Below are 19842 nucleotides of genomic sequence, written 5' to 3' on the forward strand. Positions count from 1 at the left end.
CAGAAGAAGAAGAAGAAGAAGAAAAGATGCAGACCTGCTTCCGTGACTGTGAGAGAGGAGTCCGCGCGCCGCCCTCCACGACCCGAGTGAGTGTGATGTCATTACTGGAAATGTTCTTTTTCTCGATCATACTGATTGCTGTTGCACCTGGTTTGCGCCCAGATCGTTTTTTATTTTATTTTATAGAGATAGAGATGGTGAGACCGTAGGCACATTTCTGGCGCTCCCTGCCCACACACACACACACACACACACACTCACGCGCGCGCGCACGGTACTATGCGTTTAGCTGCAATAACCTGTCATGCGAATCCACGCTGCAGCATCTCTTCTGATGATTGTATTACATTGTATCCCTGTGCATGCTTGTGTGCTGCATGCGCGAGCGTGATGTTGGCATAACAGCTTCCTCGCGCATCCGTTATCATCATCATCATCATCATCATCATCATCTTCAGCTCAAACGAGAGACATTCATGCATATGACACATAATATAAGGGTCGAACTAAAATCCACCCACTAACTGTTCAGTGCATGCATACAACACCACACACACACACACACACACACACACACACACACACACACAAAATGCAGATACCTCCCCCCCATACACACACACACACACACCCCCATGCATTAAATGTATTCTTTTGGTGTGCAGAAAAGACGACATCATCTTCTCTTTCTAGGAACGTTATGGAAGCTCATGTGTCTTCATGGGCTCACCATTTCTAAGCCAAGACTAGATTAATCTCAGACACCAAAGCTGTAAATGTTAGTCCACGCCACGGCTCTGAAGATGCAGTGCATCTAAGGTGGCCAGTGTTTGCTTCTGAACCTGATCAGTGCAGTGTGTAGCCGTCCACCTGCTCTCTGCATTGCATTAATCTGTCACTCGCAGTGTGGCCTTGTAATGAGCACATCACTGAGCCATGCTCTGGCTAATGGACTGTATTTCCTGGACAATAAGATGATAACACACTGATCACATGATCTTTTTCTTTTCTTTTTTTTTTGCATTAGCCTTGATGGATTGGTTATGCTAAATTGCCTCTAGATGGGAATGTTTGTGTGTGTGTGTGTGTGTGTGTGTGTGTGGGTGTAGATAGCTTGGGTTCCACCACCACCCTGACCAGGATGAAACGTTTCTTGAAGATGAATGGATGATTGTAATGTATGCGCTGTATACAGCACGTTCATGTTCAGGATACTCCAGTAGCTGTTAAATGGAATCCCTCTCTGCTGGGACACCCTGAAGATTACACCCTTATGTCCTAGTCTCACCCTTGCTTGTGGATGATCTCACCTGCATACTGTAGATTTCTGCTGTAATCATAAAGACTTTCCTGTGCTCATCCCAGGACTCTCATTCACAACCTGCTCATACTGAACATCCTTTCCACACACTACTATCTATTATAATCCTACTATCTAGTGTCACTCAATGTTGTACACAATGTTCCCAGAATCCACTCTGATCCTGACCACGATAAAGTGCTTACTGAAGATGGCTTACAAAAAAACGGTTGTAATGGCACCCGCACAAATCACCCAACTGTAGCCAAAACTATGTTCCTTTTGACTTTGAACTAATATTGTTTGTTTGCTAATATATGCTATGAGTGCTTGATATTTCAGTGCCCTCCACTAATATGGGCACCCTCATGGATATCCATCCATCCATCCATCCATCCATCCATCCATCTTCTATACTGCTTATCCTTCCTCATGGATATCAAACAATTGAAAACATAACACGGGTTTATAAAAAATCTATCTTTGTTAAATATAGGTGTGCAACAATTATTGGCACCCTTTCAGTCTGTACTTTATGCTAGCTCCCTTTGCCAAGATAACAGCTCTGAGTCTTCTCCTATAACGCCTGATGAGGTTGGAGAATACATGGCGAGGGATCTGAGAGCGTTCCTCCATACAGAACCTCTCCAGATCCTTCACATTTCGAGGTCCGCGCTGGTGGACTCTCCTCTTCAGTTCACCCCACAGGTGTTCTATGGGGTTCAGGTCAGGGGACTGGGATGGTCATGGCAGGAGCTTGATTTTGTGGACAGTAAACCATTTCTGTGTTGATTTTGATGATGTTTTGGATCATAAACCGGCGCTTCACGGTCAATGCAGATGACGTAGCCCTGTGTTGTTTCTGGGGGTTTTTTTCTGATGTTTTTGCTCCCATTTTGTATTGTGAAAAGAAAAACCAAGTACAGATCACGTGTCACATGCCATGACCGGTTTTCTTAGTATTTTTTGTATTTTGTTTTTAAACCCTAGCTCACCCGACCTGCGGATTAACCCCTATAACTGCCTGCTACTAAACAGGACACGAATGACTTGAATAAGAAATAAAGTTCTGTATAATTGTCTGATACATCAGTGTGAGTTGAACAGTCAAGGTTGTTTAAGCCTAGTTTGGATATAAATTGTCACTGTTTGAGTTGATACACCATCAAAAATTCGAAAATGCAAGTAACTGTAATCAGTGAACAGTGAGCAGAAGAAATATCAATTCAGATGAGACATGCAGCGTACGACCTGGGGTTATTTCTACTGGTCATTTCGTACAAGGTTAAATATGCCAGTCCACATATTTAATATATGCGCAGTCATTTTGCAGTCGTGGGTAGGAAAGACACACGAGGGGTTTAAATACACAGATTAATCAAGGGGTAAATGGGAACAGGTGTGCACGATAAGTGCGGGAAACAACCAATAATCATACAGGGATGAAGACAGGACAAAAACTAAAACATAAACACGTGGTAATGTAAACAATGATATGACAGCGCTGCATCTGCACGCTACAGGGGAATCCCTGATAAACTACCCCAACCTCCCGCACCCAAGGTCCTGAGGCAGCCACTGTCCATGTAATGGACAGTTCCCAGAGGAGCCGAGAAGCAGACATGATACTGGGGCAGGCTCACTGAGGTTGTGAGGAGGAAACAAGGCTTGGCCTTAGGTGTGAGCTGGTCTTGGGAGCGTGGCATTGGAGGCCGTCTTCTCAACCTCTGGCATGAACAGGATTTGGGAGGCCTTCTCATCTGCCTCGGAGAGGACTATGACTTGGGAGGCCGTGCCGTCGGCCTCACGCAGGAACAGGACTTTGGAGGCCTCATTGTTGGCCTCAAACTCTCAAAGGTCTCATTTACCGTCAAACATCACTGTGAAAACGATTTGGTGCGACTGTAATTTCAACAATTCAAGTAGTTTTCCGCCAAAAAAAAAAAACACACAAGTTGCATCGCAAATTTTGAAAAAAGACGCAGCAAAATCGAGCATTTTTGGCCGTAATGATTACGAAGAAAACAGCGAAATCCTGTACAGACTGATAACGTGTTGTTGTTTCCCGACGTGTGCACATAGAACGGGTATGGAAAATATTTCATAAATTTAACGTGTGAATTACTGTTGTAGCTGTCTACTTGTGTGAGCACGTTCCCTTTTAATGGTCATGATGTCATTGGTCTCTGTAATTTCCTGTTTTGGCTCCTCCTCTTCCCTTTCGCATTATGGTTGAATGGGAGAGGTAGGCTTTATTTTGAGTTCTCAGTAATCTTGTTTCATCTTTATTTAAATCATCATTTATATACTTACGTACTCGTTTTAATTTGTGTGTATGATGTTATTTTATTTACCTGTGTGATTATTTTTGTTGTTGTACCCTTCTTTTTGAGTAATTTTTTTGTATTTCGTTCCAACATGTGACCATCGCGTATCATGTTTACGTTATAGAGCACCGTTTAAGGGCGATTCACTCAGGGAGCCTGCCTGTTTGTGTTGTCAGAATAAATGAAGAGTCGACCCAGTGCCGTCCGCCTGTTTTTTTTATTTTTATTTGGATAAAATAAAACACACAACGCAGACTACAACCAGTTACACACACAGCCCATTGACATGTATTCAGATGGGACTGAAATCCCTGAGATACTCCAGTAATAATCACCCTGTCCCACCGTCATTATATCATTATTTTTCACGGCTATGGTTTGTTAAAATGATACAAATCCATTCACACGGGAGCCCAAGCAGCAGAGCAATCCAGTATAAAGTAAATACAAGAGATGGATCCTTTAAGTCATCACTTTATTGTAACTATTTGGATTTTGGACATTTATGTATAGTTTTAAATATCTATTTCGTATATTTTGTGTCGATGTCCGATATTGTCAGGACCGACTTCACACCCTGATTTACTGATGAAACTTACGCTGCAGGATCTATCCCCTGGAGGGTTTAGTTCCACCCTGAATTTAACACACGTGGTTCATGTTAATCACTTTTTAGTAGGACTTTAATGGTAAGATTGGAAGTAAACTCATCCTGTGGCGTATGGTGAGATGATATCATTCCTTATCGATCCTGATGTTTCAATGGTCTGGTTTTTTAAAAAATGTTTGCAGCAAAGGTGTGTGTGGGTTCACATGGGTACACAGTTGTCCTGGATGGATGGATGGATGGATGGATGGATGGATGGGGAGCGTCCAGCATACACTCCCTGCATATGTTGGTACAGTAGAAACAATAACGTTTTCAATAAACCTGCGATTCTCCTCGAAGCCGAAACGTTCGTCAGAGCCGCTCTTATAGAAGAAGAATCAACACCTTCTGACCAATCAGAATTGAGAATTTCATACCGCTGTGGTCTAAATAGCATTATTAAGCCTTGATAATTCCCAAAAGGATGTTAAAACCAGTTTAACGCGCTCCACTTTAGGATGTTAATCTAAGTATCTCTGCTAACAAACAAAATACCTCAGTTCCATCTAACAAGTCTTTTTTCTCTCTCTCTTCTTTGTGTGTGTGTGTGTGTGTGTGTTATATGGTGTGTTTTGTGCGTGTTTGTTTCAGTGAGCTTGTGTTAGGAATATGGGATCAATATCGGGCCTCAAAGGGAACAGCATTTTGGCTCTGATGACCCGTTCAAGTGCTGCGTGGTGCTGTGTGTCCTGACCACCCTCTTGCTGCGGACACACACACACACACACACACACACACACACACACACACACACGCACTCATCTCTTCCCCTGCCTTTTGACTTCATGAAGATTCGCCTCATTGGTGATGTGATGAATAAATTTGAGGTCCTTGGGATTGTAGGAGAAGGTGAGTGCACGGATTCTTTGCGTTGGCTTTACGGCACCGATTTCCAAGTAACGGCCACTAATTTCCACGTGCGGTGTGACGAATTAGCAGTTAGCGGTCGCGTTGCAGGTCATTTCCAAAGACAAGTGGAAACGATGTCATGTGCAAAGTAACGGAACAAGCAAAGACGCTTCGACACACTGTTCAAAATACAAATTGTGATGGTGAATGTAAAGAAAACAGTCGCTTGGAATGCTTTGCAGTGAATATCTAATATGAAACCAGGTACCAGGGTTCAAGAAGCTTGATAATATTGTTAGCATTGCTAATAATGCTGTTATTTTGTCTTTAAATTGCATAATCCTAATGGGTGTAAGCTAATTTAATACTTGCCCATCAGCTTGTTAATTTGCACACAGAATTCGTGAAGTGACTTGTAGTCTGTTGGAAATGATTGTTTACATTGTCTCTATGCCTCTAGAAGGAAGTTATGCAGTAGACATTATTATTACCGAGCAACGTTAGCTCTGTGTAGATGTTGTCAGGTTTCAGTATCGACCATTAAACCCCACCTGCACCATCAAACATGTTTCTATTGAAATATTCGTTGGTTAGCGCCGCATTTATTTTTACACAACAGAAACTCGACTCGGCTAGTTAGCGATCTACGAGGCGGTGAGAACTGTAGCGTCGATGGTGGTGTTAGCATGAAAGTCGAAGCTTTGGAGGTCGATCTTTGGAGGCTTAAAAAAAAAAACCCCGACTCGGAATTTCATTGGACACTGACGACGATAATAAAGATGATAAATATTCCTACGCAAGTTGTCGAGGGTGGATTTGCCTTCTAGCAGCAAACTGTCCGGAAGGTTTGCACAACCTGAGAAACGCAGCACTTCGTCAGACAACCTGAATCATATGTTGTCGTCAGAGGAGACCTACCACCAAAAGTGGAAAATATAACGTACATCCCAAAGCCCTTTTGTAAAATATAAAAGTGCACCCTATGATGCTTTGCAGCTAGTGGTCTTGTGAAGAACGACATGCATTCTTCTAAGTACCAGGATATTTGATCTCACAACCTGCTTGCCTCTGCCAGGAAGTTAGGACTTGGCCATAGACAGAGATGTTTTTCATTCACAGATTAAACCTGAAGCAAAATTCTACGCATTCAGTAAGAATCACGACATCTATTTTGTTTTTTGTTTTTAATTTAGTTTTTTTTTAGGATTTGCCATTACGGGCCTTCATTACGGGAACGTGTTAAATCTTTTCCACAAACCTGTAGAGCATCGTTCCACAAGTGACTAAGGTGTATTACATCCAGATGCCAGCCAAGCTGTTTAATTTTAATGACTTATTTTTTTCCCCCTCTTATTTACAGGAGCCTATGGGGTGGTTCTAAAATGCAGGCACAAGGTAAGACATATTTTCATTATATAAACAACCAAATGCAGTTTATGTGGATAAGGAAAAGGTGTGTGTGTGTGGGGGGGGTTCTCTGGAATGCTGAGGTAGATGACTACTATGACTTGTTCAGTTTCCTATATTAACCCCTTAAAATCCCCAAAGCTGTCCATGGATCCAGACAAGCATTCCTTTTCCTCTCACCACTAGACTGTAGTTCCTGAATAATTCATAACTGCAACTGAATATCATGCTTCGGGATAAATCACAGAAGAACGGGTTAACGTGGTGCAAATCGGATTTTTGTCTAAGTGTGACACATACTTGATTTGATGTAACCTGAGCATCCCATCAGATCTATTCAAATGAGATTTGAGCTTGTGTGGTCCTCGATCCGATTCATATCCACGTTGAAGGCTTGTGCTGCTAGATTAAAGCTTGTGATACAGTATATTAAGATGTGATCTGCACATCGAGGAATGGTTTAGACATCCAGAACAATTGGCCTAAAAAATATGGAAATGAAAAAGCGAGCATTTCTATTATTTCAGGTTTAAGGAGCGTACGGAAGATTTTGAATCACCGATGAGTCGACTCGTTTGACTCACTGGCAAGTTAACTTCGTTGTGGCGCTGAATTGTGCTGTGCGTCAACATCTAACATTGTAGCATCGCTGTTCTTCTGTAGAGCGTGTGCTAACCGGTATGTATTCACCATTTTGATGAGGCCTGGTGGGATTTGTTAGCCCTGCTGGGTTTTCCCTCATCTAGCCAGTTCTGTGGCTAACCACCAAGCCTGTGTTTGCCAATAAACAAGAAAGTGCATTGTTGTAACCATGCTTCGTTGGTCAAGCTTCTTCCTTGCGAACACCAAATGCCATACGTATCTTTCAGTATGTAGGCTATTGTATACCTATTTGGGCAGACTATATTTCTAATCAATTTTGTTAGTTATTACAGCATTTACAGCTTCTGCTGCTTCCACTTTCTCGTATATATCCCCAAGCCATTGGGGATCTGAGAGAGAACAGTGGGTTTGGATAATTGGCCAGTTAGTTTTTTCACCATTCTGTCCACTGACGATATTGAATACATCTGGTCTTATACTCACTGAGCCTTCATTAGTCCCCTTCTCCTTCAAAAATACAACTGGAAGTTAATTGCAGGTAATTGCACATCAATCCGGGTTAACGTGCTACCCTGGAAACTGAGTTTGCACCCTTGACATAACATCCGTGTGTCTTTGGCTAGCATTTTGCCCGAGTGCTGTGCTGTTCTCTCTGCTTTTCATAGCTAGTACTATCGGGCTTTAATTTGAAGATCAAACAGATGTAACAGATATTTTTTTTTCATTAAAGACATTTTCCAAATGTATGTTCACCAACTATCTGCTTAGCAGCTTGTGGCCATAGTGAGCGCTACAAGAATCCTGTCGTATGCAGCTGGGGATAGCTTCCTTTTATTGTAGTTTTACCTTGGTAAATGTGATTTTTTTAAAAATACGTTTTGAGCATTATAGAATGCAGTAACTGTTGGGGTTTGAGTCTGTTTTTCCTTGCTAGAGTTACTGCCCTGCCTCTAGAGAGTCACTCGCCTTCTTTGCATTCTTTATCTTTTGAATGGTTTGCTATGCCGCAGCTTTTAATAAAGGCCCACCAGTTTTCTGGCTGGACAACTAAACCAGGATATTGGCCAACTCTCTAGGTTTATTGACTCCACTCTGTGTGATTTGTATGAATCAAACCTGTGGAATTACATTTGAACAACTGAGCAGTTGAGGGTTAAGGGCCTTGCCCAAGGACCCAGCAGTCCTTGTGTAAACTTGGTAGTTGAACTCAGATGGGATTTGAACTCAGAACCTTCTGAGTCCAACATCTTAACCAGTGAGCTACCACTGCCCGCTGGGGGGGTTGCTCTTTGGACCTGCTATCAGAGGTTCCATGTTTTAACACCTACAGGGTGCCTGTCTGCCTTGCACTACCTTTAGGCGGGTGGGCAGGGGGGGCATGCTTGATGGGGATAGGTCTGATAACGGGGCACTAAAACATTGTTTATTAGACCAGTGGTGGGTTATCAGCTAGCTATTGGATCAAATATTAAAGACTGAAACTTGACTTTGTCTTAGTAAAAGTGGTCCAAGATTCCTGTTGGAAGCACTGCCCATTCAGAGAGAGGAAATCAGAACAGATGTGTCCCTTACAGGCATGTGGGGGTGGGGGGGCGGTATACTAGGGGAATGTAAGGTCAGAACACATCAACCAGCTGGAATTATGGTGGTCCATTTGGCCTTGAAGTTCTTCTAGCTGGTTCTCAGACATATGCTAGTCCCCTCGGAAAATACTGTGATGGTCAGCTATATAAATCATCAGGGTAGCACAAGGTCCAGAAGTAGTCTGTGTCTGGCCCGGAATCTCCTCAGGAGGTCTCATCCACGACTGGGCTCACTGAGATCAACTCATCTGGGCTGTACAATGGTACAATAGACACACTGTTGAGAGGGTGTGTAAATTCAAGGGAATGGTGTCTGCATCCAGATGTAGTAGCCCAGATGTGGGAAAGATTTGGTGACTCACAGGTGGACAAGTGGCAGGTCAACGCATTGCTGGTTGTGATTTTTATTCTGGTTGCAGCTGAAAAGATTCCTTGAGGCACGACCGGCCTCGGCGCTCTGTACCGGCCTCATACACCTTTCAGCCTCTATCGCTGACTTTTTCCATGTTGTTCGAGATTCAGAAACTAGCCACAGAATCCTGCATGTGTCTCCAACGGGCTTGGCTTGGTTCCCACTGCTGCTTTTACTAGTTGTTGGAGCACCTTGGAGACCACTTCAAGCAAATATGCTGTCTCAAACAAACAGCAAGTGTCACCAGTGACACCTGTGTCTTTGGGTCTGGTCTCTCAGGCAGAACTGCCAACTGAAGGCTGTGACCTACCAATCCAGGAATCCTTTCTGAACATACAGGTTCTTATTACAGAGGCTTAATGGTGATTGTTCTACCCCAAAGGTGTACCACAGCACAGTGGATGGCATCTGTCTAGGGACTCTTTCTCCCTTTCTAAAGGGGCCTGACCCTGGGAACTCAGTGTGGGAGTTCTCTTTGCTGGAATCCAATAACGACTTTCCATATAAGCTTATGTGGGATGCATAGCGTGACATGCAGGTCCGAGAGGAGCATGTACTCCTCATAGGTCTTATTTAAAAGTGTGCCATTCCAGGATGGCTGTGCTGATGCTACCTAAATGCCACTATGCGCTTTCTCTAGTTTAAAAGCTAACATTGTCCCTCCTATTGGTGTGAATGTGGGGGACATTTCTGAGCACCTTTCTGGACAGTTAGGAGTTGTTGCCATACAGTATATATAGGTGTTTCTCACAGCCCCTGGCAGTTAGGAGGGGTGAAATGGAAGGTAAGATAGATACCTACCTGCGGTTCATTGTTATTAGGAACCTGTGTGAATTCTGTGAGGAGGAAATGATTGGTGTATGATGGTAGTATTTATTGAAAATTCCACATGATAAGTCATATGCACACACACATAATGTGGTGTCCAGGTGTTTCACACTGCCTCTGGTGGTTATCTGGGGATTATAGGACCACAGTTACATACATAACTAGTGATCAGGTTACCGGAGGACCATTTGACATCAGCTGGTCTCTATCTTTTGTTCTAATCATGCATCTTAGCTTCCAGGAGGTATAGAATACTGTAGTTTGTAACCGCAAACCCTAGAAAAGCCCAGCTTTTGAAGACTTTGGGGACTAAGAGAGGACTTGCATATTCGCATACTGTATATTAACTGTGGGGTGGTGGCATAGTGGGTAGTGTTGCCACGTCACAGCTCCAGTGTTCCTGGTTCGATCCCGAGTTATGGTTTCTGTGGAGTTTCTGTGCTTGTTCTCCACCAGTGAGGAAGTGCTGAGGCATTGCCAAAAGCTCCACTGCTATGTATACTAACAAAGAACTTGATTTGTAGGAGGCTTGAGCAAAAGCCTGTTGTTGCAATGCTGCAAAACTGGCCTGCAAGTTCTCACAATTCTTGGTTGGTGTTTTAAATGAGTCACTAGCTGCCATGTGTCATCCCAGCTCAGTTAGCTGTTTCTAAATGGTCTTTCCTTTATTTCTCATTGGAATTGCAAAGGTTCTTCCCAGAACTGCTGCTTCCATTGTTCAGTCTTCAGGACAAATCATGCAGGTTTTTTCAATTAAAGATAGAAACCCTTTGATTTCAAGCATTACATGAACAGGCTAGTTCATTTCTACAAAGGGAAAGTGTTCTTTCTGGGATTCAGTTAATAGATGTATTTCATATTTAAGGCCTTGTTGGAACAGAGTAGATTTAGGCCTGGTTTTGAAGGTTTTTAGAAATTCAGAATGACTAGCCCTTCAAGTAGAGCTCCACTGTTTGTATATTAATGTATATAATGTTCTTCACAGGCTCTTCCAAAGCAGGCCATTCTCTAGAAGCCTCTGTGGTTATTTTATTATTATTTTTAATTGTTTTTATTGAATCAAAGACTACACAAAGAATATTGGGTGAGCGAGTGTGTGTGTGTGTGTGTGTGTGTGTGTGTGTGTGTGTGCGTGCATTAGCATTAAGTAGGTCACCTTGAGTGGGAATGTTGGCTGTGCTGAGACATGTTGCGATGGCGAAGCTCAAGAGAATAATACTGAGCTGTGCAGTGCAGAGCTATCCATGCTGGTGTTTAAGATTGAGAGACATATCATTATTTGTAGGCTTCCGCAGTACGATATCGCCAATATCGCAATATATTAATGTTGATAAGTGGGATGAGAACGTAATGATAACTATGTATGCGCAGTGTTATGTTTTGTCCGTGTTATGTTCATATTTTTACGATAGAGCAAAGAAGATTGAAGGTTACAGTATGACAGTTACGGTCTTTAATGGCTCCGAAGGTTAAAGATAATCATTGGATAAAATGTGAAGAAGAAAAAAAACCTATCTAATAGCAATGTAATACTCGTATCAAGGCCATCTTGGCACATTAACCTTTTGTCTGTTTATATTGATAAATTCAGTATCAGTTTACCGTTCTGATGTGAAATGCTGATGATTATGAAATACAGATTTCAAAAAGTCATCATTTTTCTTGGTGAAGAATCTCGCAGCAAGGAACCATACTGCAAGTTGGATGACAGATGATCGCTCATTGAGTATTCCTCACGTCAATCTAACGCAGTACCCTGCGGTTTCGAGTAAATCAACCGTGTAACGTAACTGTCAAAGCGACGGATTTGATCTTGAGCCGTAGCTGCTCGAATATGCGTATATGAAAGCTGGGCCGCTCTATTAATAGGAGCGTTGCTACTCATTTAGTGAAGAATAATATTTGCGTCAGTGTGATTTCAGCAGCTCGGTTCTAAAAGGCGACATTTGTCCCTGTTTCCACCCTTTAAAAAAAAGCTTGGTAATTAAGCACTAGTCTAGATACAGCGCCCTCCGCTACTATTGGAGCACCCTGGGTAAATATGAGCCAAGAAGGCTGTGAAAAATTGTCTTTATTTTTTTTTTTTAACTTTTGATCTTTTGCTGAAAAAAAAAATTCACACAGATATTCGGCTCTCGTTGATTTCAAATAATTGCAAACACAACACAGGTGTATCCAAAAAAAAAATAAAAAATCCCTCATAAACCCGTGTGGTATTCACAATAGAACATAGAAAACATATCAAATGTTTAAACTGAGGAAACGTAACATTTTAAGGAAAAAAAAAAAAAAAGGTCATTTTGAATCTGATGGCCGCAACACGTCTCAGAAAAGTTGTGACGAGGCAACGAAAGGCTGGGAAAGTAAGTGTTAGTAAAAAGAAACAGCCGGAGTGTCATGATTTGGAGACGGAGACATTGTGCTGCCGTACCAGTTTGGTTGGCTGATTGGATAACTGCGTAAACGAGCAGGTGAACAGGTCAGGTGTCCCTTTTAAAGTGGAACGTTGGGCGTATTAGTCGATGCGCACCAAACGTGGGGATGTCAAGCCCCCCTCTAGCCAGTGGCTCCATTCTTTAAAAGCAGCTTCCTTGGTGAATACCTGTTATTAACCACATAGTAGTTCCTCTCAGTAGGAGATTTCTGGAATAAAATCCACATGGATGAGTTTGAATAGGCCCACAGTGGTGCTGGACAAGAATAGAGCTTGATGCCTGACTCCAAAAGCATCAGCAACACAAGACAAGGACGGATCGGGGTGTATTCTAGTTCGGCTCCCTCCTTTGGCCACTCAGTGGTGAGGTTAACGGGGCAGCCACTGCGCTCAAGGTCTGGGTGAACTGATGGTAGAAATTGGCAACACGGAAGCATCTCTACACCTCCTTAATATTTTCTTTCACCGCTATGCTGATGATACCTGATTATATTTGCCAGTGAGGTCAAATGGCGTCAGTCCTTTTGGGTCCCTTTTTAAAATGTCTTGAGGACATTTAATGTTGGATAGCTAACAATCGTCATTCTGGTCCTGCTCCAGAACACATCATTGACCTTGTTGACCTTTACTCTCCTCCTAGAGCCTTGAGATCACGTGATCACGTAACTTCTTTTAAAAGATTACTTGTGTTGCAGCCAATGCCACAGGGAACAACACACGGTCTGTAAGAAATGCTGGAGGTGAAGAGAGGATGGTTTCTTCAACAGGATAATGATCCTAAACACACCTCAAAATCCACAATGGACGACCTCAAGAGGCGCAAGCTGAAGGTTTTGGCCCTCACGGTCCCCTGACTTAATCATCGTCGAAAATTTGCAGATAGACCTCAAAAGAGCAGTGCATGCAAGACTGCCCAAGAATCTCACAAAACTAGAAGCCTTTTGCAAGGCATTATGGGTGAAAATCCCCCAAACAAGAATCAGAAGACTCTTAGCTGACTACAGAAAGCATTTCCAAGCTGTGATACTTGTGACACTGAAGCTTTTGCTTCAGGTCCTTTTCCTTTTTTGCTATTTTGAAACGGTAAAAGATGGAAATAAAAAAGAAATCTTGCTTAAAATATTAAAGAAATGTGTCATTTTTAACGTCATACCGTTTGGAAATCCGGTCATCTTTTACTTGCATAGCTATTCACAGTTACAGAAATTTTGACCAGGACCCAATTTTTGACCCAAACTTTTGCATGCCACCGTATGCCACAAATGCCGTCCATTAAACGTAACTTGTATTGAGCCAGGAATATTCTTTAAAGGGAGCCTAGAAATAGAAGTGTAACATTAAAAAGTTCTATCCAATTGAAATGTTATTACCTATTATATTGTGCCTGTCACCTTTCATTACGACAACAGCAATATGGACGCAAGTCCCAGTCCCAAGCATTCACGTGTCCGCGGTAGAAATCGATGACGAGGGGCCTTGAAGCAGTCCTCCAGTGGAAGCGAAGAGAAAGGCTAGCAAATTCAACCAAGACGAGAAGAAAAGTTCTTGAAAAGTTCGGAAAATGGGTGGTCGATAGTTGTTTCTTAATATAGTCCTTCTTCCAAATTTGGAGAAGTTCAACCGTTTCCTCATCTGTCTATAACATCCCTCTTCCAGCAGAAGCCGCCATGTTGAATAGCGCAATTTGGACAGAAGCCTGTATGAGAATTCGTGAATGGAAAATTTAGGCGAGACCAGAGCTATTTGTGTTCCCGATGCACGTTTTTTAGCAAACTGTACCGTTAGCCGAAAGTGTACTCAGACCACCTCCCAAGACGTTCTCGGTTCCGTTCGCTTTACGTTACAGCATTTGGCAGACGCCCCTTATCCAGACCGACTTACAATTATCTCATTTATACATCTGAGCAGTTGAGGGTTAAGGGCCTTGCTTTTTGAAGAGCTCTTTTTGCCCTGATTTGAACTCATAACCTTCCGATCAGAAATCTGACGTCCTAACCGCTAACGCTTCCCTTTAAAAGGGTCTGAGACCAAGTGTGAAAACACTTTTAGTAACTGGCCTCAGCTAGTGCTCATAATGCCCACCTATGGTGATAAACCCTGATCACCTAGATCTAGCTAGGTAAAAAGAAAAACATATTAGGTTTTCTTATTTTTTTGAAGCCTGCTTAATCTAACTCGATTTCCTCTCTTATCCAAGGTGTTTGGATTTAAGGCCAAAGTATCACAATACATAAAAGAGACAGCTTTCATCTATAATTAGTGTAGCACCGTAACCCTTCATCTTCCTTCTATGAACAGAATGATGTAACCTAGCTTAAGAGCCACTTCTACATATTGTTCAAGTGTTTCAGAAACGGATAAAGGGTCTATTCTGTTTTTAGGTGGAGAGAAGCACCTGGCTGTAAATTGTATAGCTCCAGTAATGCAACAGAGAGCGTTTGAGGGATATTTATGCTAAATGCCTCTGACAGGGATGTAGTTGATACTGTATTCCTGTCGAGGTGCTCACTTCATAGCCTCTTTCTGTTCTTTGTCCACATTGTCCCATTGGGAAACATCTTGAAGCTTGACCGATGTGCCGGCTGATTCCCTATATTTGATGAGAATCAGACTAGCGCACAAAGCGTCTCTTGCAATGCTTTATCTAGTCGCAGCAGAATGTCACAGTCGCGGTCAGATACAAGTACAGAGTTCCTTTATGTACAGTGAGAGCAACACAAATCACACCACAAGACAAAACACAAGACAAACCACAGTAACAAGAGACAGACCAGGGCCAGAACACTACAGACCCAGAAAAGCAAGACCTTGCACCTACTGCACTGGGAACCAGGGCATACAGAAGCAGGGTTGGACATAATATTAATGGCTGCATATTAAATACACCTGAATACACCTTCCTAAATGAATTTGGATTAAATTGGAATCAAAAGTATTAAAGATTGAAAACAAAACAAAAGATCAAAAGGTTAAACAAGAAAGACAAATTTTCACAGCCTTCTTTGCTCATATTTCCCAAAGGGTGCCAATATTAGTGGAGGGCGCTGTAGGATATGCATATATTGTATTCCATAAGGCTTTGCATCAGTAGCATTAACTTGACACCAAAACCTACGGGGCGCCAATGGACGTTAATACAATTCTAGTTACTTTCAAAATAAACACCTGAACTATTAGATCCAATGTTTTTGAACTGTCTAGTTGGATATTGCAGATTTACATTTGAAAGCTCTCCGCTGCCGTAATTACGATCACACCTTTAATTTGGCAAAAACTTAAACGTTAACCTCTACTCTTTTAACAGCATTCTATACACTTGACCATTTTCCTGCTAATAAAACTGTATAACGTTATTCTACACTACAGTACGATGTAGATTCAATCTATTTCGATATTAGCGTACCCTCTACTTACAGTGGGGAAGCATTAGAGGCAATGATGCAACAGGTTGGGAAAATATATATATTTTTTGCCTTGGCTAATCAAGCACTCAATTTGGCATGCAAATGGTAAATCAGAGGTTCCCAAACTTTTCCAGGGCAAGGCCCCCCAAATGGCATTAACATTTGACCGAGGCCCCTCTTTTGCAAGATGTCTTTAAAACACATTGAAAATACAGACTTCTGAATATATCCCCATTTTTTATTATTAATAATTACATCTTGCATCTTTACATTACATTACATTAGGAATTGTGTGTGTGTGTGTGTGTGTGTGTGTGTGTGTGTGGTTGTCTGAGAGTGAGAAAGAGAAAACATACTAGTGGGAAGGATGGGCACACCAAATTGTTGAGGCCCCCCTGGCGCCTCCTGGCGGCCACCAAGGGGGGCGGCCCCCACTTTGAAAACCACTGTGGTAAATGGTCTGGTAAATGGTCTGGTAAATGGTCTGGTAAATGGTCTGGTAAATGGCAAATCCACTTCTCCCATAACTTCAAATGTGACCAAATGTATACCCTCCAGTAGTATAAACATGACGTGGTTAAAGACCATAAAATAAATGCATAGGAACTAGTTTAACACCAGATTGTTCTATTAAATTTTTAAAAAACATCACTGACCCAAACCGTACAGTCACCCTGAGCTCAGTGAGCACGACAGACTTCACCTTGGTCTTGGATAAATGATTATGAAAGGCCATTTGTTCAGCTGACCTACCGCGTTGCAGCTCCTGACCACCAGGAATCTGAAACTTAAGCCAAAGTGAACTGATTTACTCTCTCTCTCTCTCTCTCTCTCTCTCTCTTTCTCTCTCTCTCTCAGCTTGTTAGGCAGAACGGTGCTGAGCGCCATCAAATTTGCAATTCGACATGAAACCAAGTGCTCTTTGATGGCCCTGAAACGCAGCCATTCATAAATTAAGTGATGTTTTTCATCCCAGCAGCACGGAACACACAGGTTACGCCAGCCCCGGTCACTGAATCAGAGCGTTGACATTTGAAAATGACATGCGCCAGCTGGATGGAGATTGAATGCAGTATTTTCTTCTGAAACTTTTGTGGGAGTTTGTTGTTTTTTATTAGAAGTGTTGATATCAGCAGGGACAGGCCATTTTGGAAGAGCTTGAAGTGACTTCTCCGTTAAGGACTATCTGCTTTCACCTTCTGTTGCCTTGCGTAGACAAGCAGCATCTCAAATTTCAAGACCTCCCAAACCCTCGCAAGAGTTGCACAAGCTGAGGAGACCGAAAACAAGTGTGTAAATGTTTAATCCTATCACCTACTCATACTAGACCGGCTGGAAATGTTCGAGTACAATAAGTATGAGTGAAGGTGGTGATGCGCATCTTTTTGCGAAGCTGTGGTTAAGGTGTATCTTTGCATGTAGCGTAATGCTAAACGGAAACAGTAGACTTCAGGTTGGTCATGTTGGAGCAGTGTTACGCCACACAGTGACACGGTTTCGCGGTTAGGCACGGCGTACGATCGTATAGTTACAACACTGCTGACTTTTCAAAATTAAGAGTCCAGCCTCCGAAAATGTAGGTACAATGTTGGTAATCACAATCATACTACAGTAACCTTCACTCTTAGCTTGTTTGTAATGCAGTCAAGTATCAAACGCATAGAGAAGAAAATGACATGGCTGACCAGAACTAAACCAAACCTATCTATTTTCTTGTTTCAGCTTTTATGGGGGAAAAAATTCATTCGCAAAAATGAAGAAAAGAAGAACAATGAATGAATTTGATTTTTGTGTGTTTTTAAATATACAAGGATATGCAAAGAGACTTTCGTTCATCCATCCATCCATTTTCCATATTGCTTATCCTACACAGGGTTGGGAGGGAACCTACAGTAGAGCCGTATCAAAGGGGACTCGTGGCCAAAGGTGGGGGACACGCTGAACATGGTGCAAACCCATGGGGTGCAAAATGGGTGCAGGGCACAATCGCATACACGTTCACACACTATGAACAATTTGGAAATGCCAGTTAGGGCTGTGACGGTGGCAGTTTTTTTACCACCGCGGTGGTTTGGTCATTAGACACTGCCACTGTCACAACCCTAATGCCAATATCCTACGACATATGTCTTTGGACGGGGAAACGAAACTGGAGTAACCAGAGGAAACAGAGCTAGTAAGCTAGTTAAGTGCATTAATACTAGAGGTGCAACAAGTAATCAATAATAATCGATTATGAAAATCACTGTCAACGAGTCTCATTATCAATTAGTCAGTCTGCACGCTTCATGGGGTGCGTTTACTTATTACGCTACTTCTGTTCCGAAAACACGCTTCGGAGAGTAAATACTAAAACCGTGTCCCAAATGACGTACTATACACTTACACTATGCACTGTGTACTCTACCATCTAGTGTGTGGATTTTAGAAAGGTAATATCATCTCAAATGGAACACTAGCGGGTTTTTTTACAAACCAGAAGTATAAAACGCTTCCTAGTCGACGGCGCATGACGTCATATGCACATAATGTGACGCCGCTAGCTTTAGCCTCAGAGTCACCGACAATGACTTTCTTCAGTTTACTGTTACCTTTTATAAAAAGTAATGCATAGATACTAGAGATGCACAGATGTATATAGGATAAAAGCAATTTTTCCCGCTATGGGCCATCGGTCAGTAGTTTAAAAACATCTGCTGATCAGGGCCGATTATATCCTGCTAATCAAAAGAGGGCGGGAAAACACATGCATGTGGTGCTGTGTGTAAAGACGGCGTCTCTTGTGTGGAATGAGGACAAACCTGCAGTGTGTGATCTCTGTAATCTCTGCACTGATCATATTTCACACCGGACGCTGCAGCCAGCAGTGAAGCGGTAAAGTTTTTATTTTAATTTCTTTCAGAATTGTGGAATAAATTATTATTCATTTAAAAGAAGGCATAAAAGACAGAACTGTCGGTATCGGCCGATATCACTCTGAACAATCACTTATCATTATCGGGCGATATAGAAATTTAGTACCGATGCAGCTCTAATAAATATTATTATATAACATAAACTTATATATATATATATTAGTTTATATTATATACAAGTATTTATGCATTATTTTTTATGGATGCACAAAAAGCACAGAATTAAACTACAGTCCTAAAGAAATACTATATATTCTGGTGTGTGTGTGTGTGTGTGTGTGTGTTGGGTTCTTTTCAGTTCTTATATAATTGGACAAACAGTTGTGTAAAGTTTTAGTCTGAAGTTTATATTTGTAAGACTCCTTTTGTGGATTTTATTTTAAAGAAACAAAAAAAAGGGTACTGAAAGTTTGCCCCGCCCGTCCGATTAATCGATTAACCGAACAAATAATCAGCCAATTAATCGATTATGAAAATAATCATTAGTTGCAGCAATAATTAATACAGACTAAGGAAAACATTAGGCTTTTTAACATAAAGCTAAACATTGCAAGTAAACGTATTATTTGCGTCTATCTAGTGTCTTTTCTCTTGTCGGTTGTCAGCCTTTTGTCATTTCTCTTGATATGTTTAACAGCGTTGGCCGCAAAAGGTTATGTTCCTAAAGTAAAATGATATACGAGCTTACAGTTAATCCTTTGCACCGCGTATTACAAAATGAAGCTATGAGTGTTTTCTCGTATTGACAGTGTGGTGTGAATAGACGATTAGAAAAGGTGCTCGATCCATTCAGCATATCTGTTTATAAAGAACAGGACAGCTCTTTTAAACCCAATGAGAAAACCAGCACACTAATTTTAACTTCAGACAGTCGCGAGGACCTTCGACTAATGTCCCGTGTAGATTTACAGTAACGAGAATCCTCCTCCCCAGGCGACTGGCTCTGAATCGTTTCAGTTTGGGTATCCCTGCTGGGATGATTTTTGAAGCAAGGATGACGAGGAATTCCTCTGAGTAGGAAGGATGTCCCGAAAACCTCAAAGTGACTGTTCGGTAAAGATGAAGCGTGGAATCCGTCGCTCCATGGAGTGTGCAGACCTGACGATCGTGAGAAGAGACTATTAGAGGATG

The 19842-nt window shown here is 42.0% G+C and overlaps 1 protein-coding gene across 3 annotated transcripts in view; it reads left to right on the forward strand.

The window, feature by feature from the left end:
* cdkl5 (cyclin-dependent kinase-like 5) overlaps positions 1-19842 on the forward strand; it is a 51891-nt gene that overhangs the window by 124 nt on the left and 31925 nt on the right. For all 3 annotated transcript variants that reach the window (XM_017459245.3, XM_017459247.3, XM_053676676.1), the window contains exons 1-3: positions 1-86; positions 4868-5125; positions 6486-6520. The exon at positions 1-86 is cut by the window's left edge and continues 124 nt beyond it. In XM_017459245.3, the coding sequence (XP_017314734.1) occupies positions 5062-5125; positions 6486-6520 (99 nt within the window). In that variant the 5' untranslated portion in view covers positions 1-86; positions 4868-5061. The remainder of the gene's footprint in view (positions 87-4867; positions 5126-6485; positions 6521-19842) is intronic.

This window comes from Ictalurus punctatus, chromosome 27, assembly GCF_001660625.3.
Source record: "Ictalurus punctatus breed USDA103 chromosome 27, Coco_2.0, whole genome shotgun sequence".
NCBI classification, from domain to species: domain Eukaryota; kingdom Metazoa; phylum Chordata; class Actinopteri; order Siluriformes; family Ictaluridae; genus Ictalurus; species Ictalurus punctatus.